This window comes from Gadus chalcogrammus, chromosome 11 (genome assembly GCF_026213295.1).
Source record: "Gadus chalcogrammus isolate NIFS_2021 chromosome 11, NIFS_Gcha_1.0, whole genome shotgun sequence".
Classification (NCBI taxonomy): domain Eukaryota; kingdom Metazoa; phylum Chordata; class Actinopteri; order Gadiformes; family Gadidae; genus Gadus; species Gadus chalcogrammus.
In genome coordinates this window covers 7,858,030-7,870,801 of record NC_079422.1, presented here as the reverse complement: position 1 = coordinate 7,870,801, position 12,772 = coordinate 7,858,030, and the positions used below count along the sequence as shown (strand labels likewise).

The 12,772-nt window shown below is 44.1% G+C and overlaps 1 protein-coding gene across 1 annotated transcript in view; it reads left to right on the top strand.

Annotated features, from left to right (window-relative positions):
- The window catches only part of LOC130391718 (astrotactin-2-like), a 47,771-nt gene that overhangs the window by 29,934 nt on the left and 5,065 nt on the right, over positions 1–12,772 (top strand). The window contains exons 5-6 of the mRNA XM_056601967.1: positions 585–752; positions 12,623–12,707. Coding sequence (XP_056457942.1) covers positions 585–752; positions 12,623–12,707 — 253 coding nt within the window. The remainder of the gene's footprint in view (positions 1–584; positions 753–12,622; positions 12,708–12,772) is intronic.

Genomic DNA, 12,772 nt, shown 5'->3' with positions numbered 1-12,772 from the left:
GTGGAAACTCCATTCAATTGCACAAAAGAAACCACGTGAAAAAACTCACACTGTAAATAAGCACTTTTTTGTATTTTCTATAAGAACTTTTCTTTTGCGATGATTCTAACTATTCACAAGCGAGCCAGACTATCTCCTTACACTCATCGCAAATATAAATCACCTCCGGAGCCGACCAGCCCTGCCATCAATTAGATATAATGCCTTTATTGGTCCGAGATTGGTGTGGAATTATAGACACGCCTGCATCGGCCATGAAACAGTGTTCACCGGCTAGTTTGTGAAATGATATAGCCACTGAAGGTAATCTCTGCAATCCATTAACCTGAGCCATCTCATCAATATCCGCATCGTGTGCCTTAATTGCTAATTGCTTGTTTAAATGACGGCCCAATCTGGAGGTTAATTGAAATCACAGCTAAATCTCAGAAGAAAGCCAGAGTTATTCCTCTACCTGTGTTTATTCAGCAGCGGTGCTCACCACAGTAGCCTCCGTCTGACCTCAAGAGAGATGGCTTATTTTCTGTGTGCGTGTGTGTGTGTGTGTGTGTGTGTGCGCCTGTGTGTGTGCCTTCTCCTTCCAGGAAGTAGTTTTGTGGTGAGCATGGGCAGCTTCCTGGATGTTTCAAATTGGCTGAACCCTGCCCAGCTGACCCTCTACTACCAGACTAACTCGTCCACCCAGTGGGTGAGAGACTACTGCGGCCAGCGCACGACGGAGCCCTGTGAGCAGCTGTGTGACCAGGAGACAGGTGAGTGTCTTGGGACACACACACACACACACACGCACGGATAAACTTCCATGCATGGAAATACACACTTGCATACAACAACAGATAGACACACACACACACCACACCGAACCACACACCACACACACCACACACACACACACACCACACACACACACACACACACACACACACACACACACACACACACACACACACAGACATGTTTACAAAGAAAAACAATATTAGCATTCCTCTTGAGGAGATCTGAATGGATGGAATATTTGAATATTTACAAAGCACACACACACAAAAACCACACACACAACACACACACACACCACAACACACACACACACACACACACACACACACACACACACACACCATGGTCTCAACTGCATTCCAAACCAGCAGTCTCCAGTGTACCATTACGGTGCATTTGGCTGAAATAATTTGAATAATTAATGAATATTTTTGTATGTATTATTTGAACCTCCAAGGTTTAAGCACAGGGACCTAATGGTCACAGTTAGCCGCCGTCATCTCTCTCTCTCTCTCTCTCTCTCTCTCTCTCTCTCTCTCTCTCTCTCTCTCTCTCTCTCTCTCTCTCTCTCTCTCTCTCTCTCCACATCACTCGCTTTCTCTCTCTGACCCTGTTGAGATCTCCATGCATTGAAGGCAGTCAGAATACACTGGGCTGCATACTCGCTATTTTGCTAAGCAATCTATTAACAAAAATACCCAACTCTCACATTTGAAGGAGCCTCTCAAGGGGCTGGTTGGGGGCGGGGGGTGCTTCAAAGCCTGCAGATTATGCGTTATCACGAGTGACGATCGACTCCTCCCAAAATTAAGTAAACAGTGAAAGGTTAGCCGGAGCGGAGGTGATGCGGGCCACACCACACACACACACACACACACACACACACACACACACACACACACACACACACTCACCGTGAGCACTCTGCACAGAGGAGGGTGTGCTGAGGCATCGGAGCGGTGGATCCAGATAGAGACCCTGCTGGGGGTTCTAGCGGTGTTTAGCAGCGTGCTTATGGCAGCAAATGGTTATGCTTATGGAAGTATGACGCAGGGGGTGAGCGGAGTCCACTTTGAACTTTAAGGGGGGGGGGGGTTGTAACACGAGCCGGTGGCGTCGTTTTATTTCGGATTGGGGGAGTTAAGTGGCCCAGTGCCCGTGCAGCACCTGCGCGTTGCGTTACCACCCGGGCGGAGAGGGTGTCTGCAGGGGAGGGTACCACCGGTGCCCTCCTACTGGAATGATATTTCCAGCTACGTCTCGCTCACCGGGACCAAGGGATATTTACGAGGAAATTGCATTATTCACTCTAGAGATCACACACATAAACACACACATACTCACAAGGACACGCACGCACACACTCGGACACACACACACTGACACACGCGCACACACAGAAACAAACACACACACAGACAACCAAACACACACGCACACTCACACATCTACCCACACCTACACACAGAAAATACCTACTCACACCTACACGCACACACATAAACACACAAAACAATGCCTCATCATTTAAATTCACACAGTCCCATAATAATTACAGCTATAATAATCATAACCAGACCTTTTTGCCCACAGGGCAATGTGGCAACATAAAAGCCGTAATTTGTATTTTTCTTCTTTATGCTAGCGAGCTTGCAGATTGTCAATGCCCTTATTTGGTTGTTTGGTAGGGAAAGTAAGAAGCCAGGTGTGAGACCAAAAATAGAAAGTAAAAAGAGGACTGGACATTTAACGTTTGAGTTTGTTTATGTAATGTTGTTTTCTGTGCTATTCTGGGACCATACAGTAAGGAAGGAAGGTATGGAAGGTTAGCACCTTGGCTTACCTACGCCATTCTGGTGTCACTGCTGGTCCATTAGGAGTACAACACATTGGCTTGTCCTAATTCGGAAGAACTCATCCCAAATTATAATCTAGATTATAATATAAATGATTATAATCCTCTCATGTATGAAAATGGCATATTTGTGTAATTGCTGTACACTGTGTGGGAATATGTCAGTTACCCCGATGGAAAGATTATAAAGAGGAACTAAAACAATTCAATCAATATTAGCAATAATGTCTCGATTTTAGTTCCACTGCGGTGTGTGAAGTCTGCGTCCTTGTGTTGGTGTGTGTGTGTCTGCGTTTCTGTCTTTTTGTGTGTGCGTGTGTGTGTGCGTGCGTGTGTGTGTGTGTGTGTGCGTCCATGCTTTCAATCGTGGATGTGAGAGAGTGCGACAGAGACAATGTAAGGGAGCTGGTTGTGATAACGTTTCAGCTGCGTTGGGTTCCCTCTCCTTGGAGGAGCATAAGACAGGGTTGAAGGAGTTCTATATTAACAGACTGCTACAGTTACTCTCAGTTCTACTCTCTTGCGACTCTGCTGCCAGGCGTCTGAGCGTTAGAGGAGAACCCCCCCTCTCATCGGTTCACGTTCTGCCACGATTGCACCCGGGAGTCACCTTATAGCTGCACCATCTCTCTCTGCTTCACCTCGTGTTGTACTTGGATGCAGTTGATTACCGTGCAATATTATTGTGTTTGGATCGTGATTATTATTTGTGTTTTATTTGTATTTTTTTATCATTTATCTGTTTTTTTACACAGACCTTGTGAGGTTTGTGTGTGTAAGAGAGATAGATGAGAGGTTCCTTGTATACCCCATAATGTCATAGTTAACAATTAGGTTGCAATAGGTAGGTATTTGTTTACAATGTTGTTTACAATGTTTACTCCATTTAGACTCTGTTCAAATCCCTTCACTTGATTTAAGCCATTTAAAGATCCCATGGCATGCTACTTTATGGATGCTTTAATAAAGGTATTAGTGGGCCCCTAACACAGTATTTGAAGACGTTCCCGAAAATTCAGCCGTGGTGCAGAATTACAGCCCCTACGAGCCAGTCGCACATTGAGCTTTTCCCAAACGGGCCGTTTCGGTGTCTGTAGCTTTAATAAAAATGAGAAGGAGAGAGGCGGGTCAAGTAGGATGGTAGGGGTGTGGCCCTGAGCAGCTTGCGGCTACGGTAGTACCATGTGGCTCTGTTTACATGTAACGCAATGGCGAGGCGCACATAGCCTTTGGCCGTGTTCTGTAAATATTCTAGAACACTCCGGGTGCTCTGGCGGGAGTCCTGGAGCTCTATATCTAAATAATATCATATTATACGTAGATATCTATATCATATAATACATATTATCACGGACAAAGCTGTGTGCGCCTCCAGACGATATTATGAATCATAAACGACTGCGTTGGGTTCTCCGACGTCTGTGGTTCTGAACCACGACAGGAGAAAGGGATTGTGGCCCGCGATTGTATCCCGCCGGAGCCCCACTGCCGAGGCACCACCATCTCGGGAAACGGGCAGCGGGCAGCGCCGAGGCGTTGGTGCCTCGTGGCAGCGGGGCTCCTGCGGGAGACAATCGCGACAACCCCCTTTCTCCTCCATGTCGCGGTTCATGTACTTCAGAGAGTCAAAGCCAAAGTCCCTTTCCCCCAATTCCTTCTCCACCATGGCTGAGATAACCCTACGAGTCTCGTTGTGGATATACCAGAGACGTCAGAGAACCCCGACGTGTTATGCGCCATAACACCAACAGCAGAACGGTTATCGAAATAACACAGAAGTGTGCAACACTCGTAGCTCATCGTCGGGCCAAATTCTTTGGCCGGGAAAAGCAGAGAAGGGGAGGTAATATTTCCCCGTATGACGACATTTGGGGAAGAATTCCAAATCTGCGTGTCTAAGCTTTGTTTTTCAAAGGCAGAGAAGGATACCTAGTGCTCGTTTTACCCCTAGCGCCATTTCTAGCTACTGGGGGACCATAGTCAGGTAAGGGGAACTCATATTAATGTTAGAAAACCTCTCGAAGTGAAATTTTCATGCCATGGGATCTTTGACATTTCCTTACGTCTTAAACTATGTGGCTTTACCATAATATAATTTCAACCTCACTTTGCACTTCAGCACTCGCCGCCTTTTCTGCGGGAATTGCATTTTCTAGTGCTCAGTAGTTGTCATATAACTGGCCCTTTTGGGGCTATTCGATATGAGGCCACAATGACAACTCCTGGGGAACATTAAGAACATTCTTTAAAGTCGCTGAAAGGTAATGAATAGCACGTCACTTTATAGACGTCTATGACAATTCTACGCCTTTACATGAGAGCTTTGGCTTTAAATCGTAAAACGTTTAAATCCAAAATAGACTATTACTATACATCTAGGAACCTATTCTCTTAGCCATTTAGTGGTATACTGAACGTATACCGTGTACCGTAATAATGTCAATTTGGGGAACATTAAAAGCCCTGCATGCTACTCCATGAATGTGACTGAATACTGAAAGCCTATGTACTAAGTAATCAAATCAGTCATAGTAATCTAGAAGTGATCTTGTTAGTAGTGCTAGTATTAGAAGTATTAAGTAGCATATATATCGTTAACATAATGTGCTGAAAGTAAGATTAAAAAGTCCCCCCCCTCTCTTCTCTCCCAATCTCCTAGTTTGTCCACCATAGAGACGTGTTGCATTTCACGCACCTGTGATTGACAGGCAAGATGAACTAGCTGACCCAATCAGGGAAGATATGCCCTGATTGGTCAGAAATGTCCCAGAGGCGGTCTATAATCTAAATTGGCTAATACAGACGCAGGCACAGTCACCTTGAAAACGATTTTCACACAGCACATTTCATTCACTGAGAGCTGACGAATGGCTTTGGCATTTCTTACAAATAACAAGCAAATAACGGCTCTCAGTTCTCACCTGCGGCACCTTAAGAGCTAAAACAGTGGCACACACACATCACAGTGGCATTAACTGGTGCTGTCCTCATGAAAGCCAGTGATGTGCATCTTAAGATCATTACGGTGGATTACAGGCGGTAATGTATGGGGAATGTATGTAGAGCTAGCCAAGGGCACGGGGGAGGCCAATGCATAATGTAATACTGGGTCAGACGCTCCCCATTGCACTGGCTACAAACCATGGTGTCAGCAAGCACACACACAGGACACTAACACACACACACACACACACACACACACACACACACACACACACACACACACACACACACACACACCACACACCCACACACACACACACACACACACACACACACTTATCATGCAACTTGCAGGGCTTTCGTTCTGCATTTTTGTATAAAGAACATCTGAATCCATGATGTTCATGTCAGTTTTCTGTATAGATATATATTTGAAAATGGCAAATGGACAATTGTGATACGGTTGGGGATCATTTTAATTGTCCACTCCCTCACCTTTGGATTTATGTGTTTATAAAAATAAACTGCAGGCTGATATCTGCTAGAAAAATAAAGTCTTCATCACATATACTGGTGCTAGGTTAAACACACACACTCACACACACACACACTCACACTACATCTGATAAGAGCTGAGAACATCTGCTCTTGGCTTATCTGAGAAGTAGGATGTAAATAGTAAGGTGTGTTTGGTCGCGGCCCGGGCATGCACAAAGACAACACAATGCAGCAAAACAAACCTGGGGCTGCTGCGATAGTCACAGAGAGCGGGGAAGGGGGCTGATGATATGTAAGGGATATGCATCTGTTAGCACAATGGCCCTGGTTATGCAATCGAGCGGGTCAAACAATGGGGCTCTGACAGAGATAGATAGATAAGAGTGTTAGACAGAGCGGTACATTAGAGGGAGGGAGGGAGAGAGGGAGGGAGGGAGAAAACGGTGAAGAGGAAGATGGAGAGAGGGATCGAGAGAGAGATGGAGGGAGAGAGATAGCGGTGAAGAGAGAGAGGGATAGAGAGATGGTGGGAGAGAGAGCGAGAGAGAGAGCGATGGAGCTAGAGAGATAGGGAGAATAAACAAATATTTGCAGGGATAAGAAGTTCTGCACATGCACTAGAAGAATGTACTAACTTTGAATGGCGGCGGTTTCTTTTCAGTTAAACATACACTTTTTTATGCACAGAGATAAAATAACAAGCATTAAAAATAAGACATCGTGCACCACATCCATCTCCAATAAAGTCTCTCTCGCTCTCTCTGCAACTCTCTCGCACACACACACACAGAAATACACGCACGCACACACACACACACACACACACACACACACACACACACACACACACACACACACAAAAGGCTGACACAACTACCATTCACACCTACACACAACAAACATGACTTCACCATGCAAACACAATCACTGTCTTCAATCAAGCCAGCGAGACCACTGCTGTTCAACCAGGTCATCAGGTGGACCACCTATCAGTCACTCGCCGCTGCCATCCGCCACCAATGTCACTATCGGTGAGCGTCCCGCTTGGACGAAACCCAGCTTTGTATTACCCCAGGGTTCGGGGTGATCAATCCACCAATGTGGAGGGTGTAGATATTAGAACAGAGGTCGATGTATGGATGGACTGGGTCCACATGGATGGACTGGTTGACCTGGCGGTCAACCAAGGGGTGATTGAGGTGCGATTAACCACAAGGTGATAAATGCAAATTAAATTAAATTACTGAGTGAAATAATAGACGTTGTACGTGCCTGTTTCTAGCTGGCCAGTAAACGCTAGATACCTCTTCTCCAACCCCCATTATTTATCTTGCTCTCTCTCGCTATCTAGTTGTCTTTCTCTCTTCTCTTCATCCCTCTCTTATTCTCTATCGCTTTCATTCTCACTCCTTCGCTCCTTCTCATGATCAGTGTTATCCCTTTACATTTTCACCATTTCCCTTTCATTAGTCTCTCTCTCTCTCTCTCTCTCTCTCTCTCTCTCTCTCTCTCTCTCTCGGAATCTCCCTTTACTCCCCTCTCTCTGTCTCTCTCTCACACACACACACACACACACACACACACACACACACACACACACACACACACACACACACACCACACACACACACACAGTCCCCCACAACAGCACATTCTCCAGCTCCGCCAGAAGAATTCCCATTAAATCCCCATCCACCCGTTAGAAGCGCTTTGATGGATCTTCCCAAGGTCCATAGGTGCTTCCTCCAGTGGACATAATGTAACGGGTGCGAGTGTGCGCCAGGTGAGCCATAACTCTCTCCCCTTACGCCCATTCCATGAACCTTGAAAGCTGCCCATTTCAGCCCTACGGGGGGACAGGGGGGGACGACGTAGAGCAGTGCATTACGAAACCAATCCGATTAATCAACGTATAGTCTGCGTCGTCGGGAACGTAGCGGTGGCCAAAGAAAGGGAGCGGGGGTTGTGACTGAGCTTTTAATAGCGTGTTACCGGTTTCACTTTAATAGCCGCGTTAGCTTTAATAGTCCTTTCATGCCGTGTTCAAAGTGGAAGTGATAATGAAACAGTGAGTGCGATTGGAGTCATTGTCCAAGTGATAACGCTGGCGATGTTTCAGATTCAAAGGGGGTGTATTGTTAGCACTGTTGCCAGTCCGCGCGATGCATGCAACATGCAAATGAACACTGTGGTTTATGCCTTATTAAATGAACGGTTGAAATTTAATAGAATTGTTTAATTTGACACCCTTTATGTCGCAGTAATATTATGTGTGTGAGCGTTATGCGCTATCTGATAACATTCCTGTTTAGTGTTGTTACTGCTGCCGTAGGCTGTCTGTTTTACAAACACTGTAAAATATTCCACCCATTTTAACCTTGCTACCATTCAAAAGAAAGAAAAACATTGTTTACTTATTCCTTCATTCTTGGATGTGAAGCTATTGAATTCCGTTTCCTCGCCTCACTCGAATGGATTTCCCCTTATAAACACAGCAGAGGTGAATTACGGCTAAACATATTGACCTGTCTGCTTCTTTCGCTTGGACTCGCCCTCGTTTAAGTAACTGTTACTAGGTAACGGCTGTATCTGCTTGTGAGCCACTACCATACACAAAGCAAGCGAACAGACACACAGCAGGGAGATCGCTATGAAGGTTAAGTGTACACACACAGGAAGACATTCAATGACCCAAAAATATTATAACAAAATCAGTTATCAATTCTATTGGTCTTTTGGTTGGAAACTAACAACATGAACATTGAATTGATGTAATTTTTTCCCCCACAAAAACCTTTGACTTCGCACTGAGAAGATAAAAAATCACATAGTTCTAAACTGTAAATACTACCTCTTCTAGCACTTTGCAACAAGCACAAGTATAAGGTTAGCCTATGAGGTCAAATTATGAATTATTAACTGCAAGGTAATAGAATGCAAATGGTGTTATGCAGAAGATGCGGATGAGCAGTTAATTTATCCATTTATTAATTCATGTTAGACAAGGGTGGCAGTTGATATTACAGATTATGTTAAGAATGCTAATCGCTGGTGACGTCATTTTATGTTGACTTAAAAATTAAAACAGTTTCCTTTGTGTATCCGGGATTCTTAATTATCTAGCTGTCTACCTATGATATCTATCTAACAGTCTGTCTTTTTTTCTGTGTGTATCGTATGTCTGTCTGTCTGTCCATCAAGAGAGATCTAGAGATCTAGATGAATGATTGGCACCCCACTCACTCAATCACTCTCTAGTAACGTTTATTCAGAAATTCAATTCTGAGGACTAACAACGTTTGGACTAAAACCCAGGCGTTGTGAGCTGTTGATTGTTGAATTGTTGCTTCTGTGCACATCTTTGACAAGCCTGAGTAGTTTTAGGAGGACTCCGCAAGGACTATGGGACGTAATGAAAATGTAAATGCATGCAAAAATGTTTTTGCTGCAGTTCAGCCCTTGCCTTAATACTTACTTATTCAATCCCCCAATATTTTTTTCATAACATGAGATTGTTTGTGTTGGGAATTATTTTTCAACTTTCAAAGAACTGTGTTGCCAAAGTTAATGAAAATCGCTGTTAGTGGTGTTATTATAAAGTTGTCAATGCATGATTTTTGTGACACAGCTTCTATTGAATTTTTTGTATCTTAAGAAACATCTCTATCAGTGTATTTCCCTTCAGATCGTAGTATTTGGCCTTCTTAAAATTGTGTCACAACAATTTGCTTCTGTTAATCGTGTTCTATTTTATTCCATATAGTATCGGTAAAGGTGTTGTACGATTTGACTGGAACATCGTACATCATATTCTAGCTGGAAGCACTTTGGAGCCTGGGATGTCTAAGACTCCTACAAGGCTGTGTCACCGCATATTGGTTCAACTCTCGGTTCAAGTGCTTCTGACAAATGACACAGATTTCCTTCACTGTGCATTTTCCTATTTGGAGTCCTTCTGCCACAAACTGTTATAATGGGGTGTTATTCATTTTTAGCAATCGAGTGTGTCATCTATATTAAATGTAGAGACTGTGGGGCTGTGGTGGCTGAACTGGCAGACCCTCACTCCCCAGGCGCTGCTCTCAATCGCTTTATCTAAATATTAACTGGCATTCCTGGTGAGCCCAGGGCCTGAGATGACTGCAGTGATGGGGAGCTCAAGATTCAACCATTGTTGTAAACTTTAAACAAAAGCCATATTGTAAGACAAATATTGTATTTCTTAATGTTTTTCTTATATATTATTATATATATTCAACATGGTACACCATCTTTATGTTTGGGTGTATAGCTAACTTCAGCAGACGTTGTGTTGGAAATACTTACAAATGGGGTTACTTGCTCAAGGATGCCTACAGGTAGACTGTGTACCTTAAAGGTGTGAACCATCAACCCTTGAGTTTAGGCTTGGATGCAAAATGTAGGCTTGGTTAGATTTAGCTATTGCACAATACATGGTTAAGTTGTCTATTTCTGTTGACTATTGACTACTACGACAGAATTAAGGGTCATAAAACAGGCTTTTGCGTGTAGTAAATTAGTTTAAAAGCAAATGCACTCCATGAACAGTGTATTTTGTTTTTGATTTTTGCCTGACACAAACATATCAAGGACCAAGTGCACTTAAACTATGATTTTATTCAACCTCCAGTTCCACTGCCAAGCCGTCAACAATCAAACTGCCTAAACGTGTGTAACAAAGGGTTAGGGTCTGGCATTGGTAAGCACCGGAAGAGTCAATAATAAATGCACTCCGGTTAGTTAATGACCATCCGCTTGTATTTACAATTGTATACTTTGCACAGAGCCCGCATTGGCAGTGACTTTCCTTTCTAAATACTGCTAAACGCCAGGGTTTTGACTGAATACATTGCTCTCCAAAATTAGACATAAACGTAGACCCACACAGGTGGAGCTGGCAACACACACACAGCAGTGGCCTCAGTGCTGATTTGAACAGAGTGAACCCGTTTCCAACCCATTTCAAATAGGGCTTTTTCAGGCCTTTTAAAGGAGTGATTGAAGTGCTTGCTCGATTGAACTATCCGGTGTGTGCGACGTCGCTGCCGGGGTTTGAACCACCAACCCCCACGGGAAGAATAGGTTGAATAGTCAAAACGGAAACGTGGCCGTGGAAAAGGGGAGAGAAACCCTACCAGACACAGCGCGAAAACTTGGAACACAATGTCACTCAAACAGATGGGGACGCCCCCCGCGCAATATTGAGATGAGATGGGATGAGCAGGACACAGAGGATGAAGAGAGAGAGAGAGACATGCTGATTTACTGCAGCAAAATATGACAATCTATTGCTCTCTATCTATTGCTGTCTGTCTTCTGATGGACAAGTGACCAAGCAGGAGGTTTGAAGAATAAATGCATAGATTATGTTAACCTGTTCTATATTAAATTGTGCTTTTGCCCCGAGGAATCAGAAAACATAATCCATGTTCATGGGCTTGAAATTGCCATTCTGGAATTACCTTTTGGGAGTCTCTTATTAAATCCGAATTACGAATGCGTAGAAACACACTATTGCGCTCACAGACTAAAATTATGATTTGGAGAATCAAGTCACCTTTGTCTGCCCAAAAATCAATCAATGACATTTTAAGCTCAATGTAGGTATCATTTTGTGCACCATTGTGCATTTCATACTTATAACTAAGGGGCTTACGTGATTGGCTGCCACAATTTTACAGCAACAGGGGTCATTTACAGCAACAGGGGTCATTTACAACACTGTAAATGGACTGCTAGCTCTTGTGTAACTAGTGTTCATTCAAAGCACCCCACATTCACCCGTTCATACTCACAACCATGTGTGTGGATGTATGCAAGACAACAGCTAGCCAGCTGGTAGGTGTGGTTAGGGTTTTAGTGTCTTGCTCAGGGACACCTCAACACTGGTTTAGGTGGAACTGGGGATCTGCCAGATGACCTTCTCTACCTAGTGTCGGCCCAAACATTACTAACAATATAACGTTAACAGTTGAGATTACACCTACACTAATCTTGGATCCAGCAGTTTTACCATGCTACAACAGAACTTCTGGAGAGAGATGGCACAGAAACTGGGCCGTAAACCAATAACTGAAAGGGGCAGAGTTTTCGGTTTTGTGACAGACATATTCTAGGAAGTACAAACTTTAAGAGGATTAAGCTTTGAGAAGGCGATTTCTACAGACCCCCTGAACGGTGTTGATTGAAAACCTTTACAGACACTTGTCTAAGAATTGTTGGTGTCCGGACAGGATGTCTAAGCTTGCCTTGTCACCGGGAAAAATTGCACTAAAGCTGGCCCGAGTGTGTGTTCGCTGTTACACGCCTGTGGCGATTTCCTGTTCGTGATAGCCCCGCCTCTCGCAACATCATTAGTCGAAACAAAGATGAAGCAACAGAAACGCCCTGGTCACCCAGTGTTCAGCTCATCTGCCATCAGATTTATATATCTAATCCAAAATCTGATCCGTGAGACAACACCGACACATGAATGCACTGTACAAATACCACTATTTACACTCTTCTGCTTAATTCCCTGGGCTGCAGGAGAGTGTAGCTGTCACGAAGGCTATTCCCCTGATCCAGACCATAATCATCTCTGTCTCCGTAGTGACTGGGGGCGCAACGAAGGGTAAGTCACGTCTTCCTCATCGCTCTACACGAGAAAAAAGCTGCTGCCACTAAAAATAGTTTAAA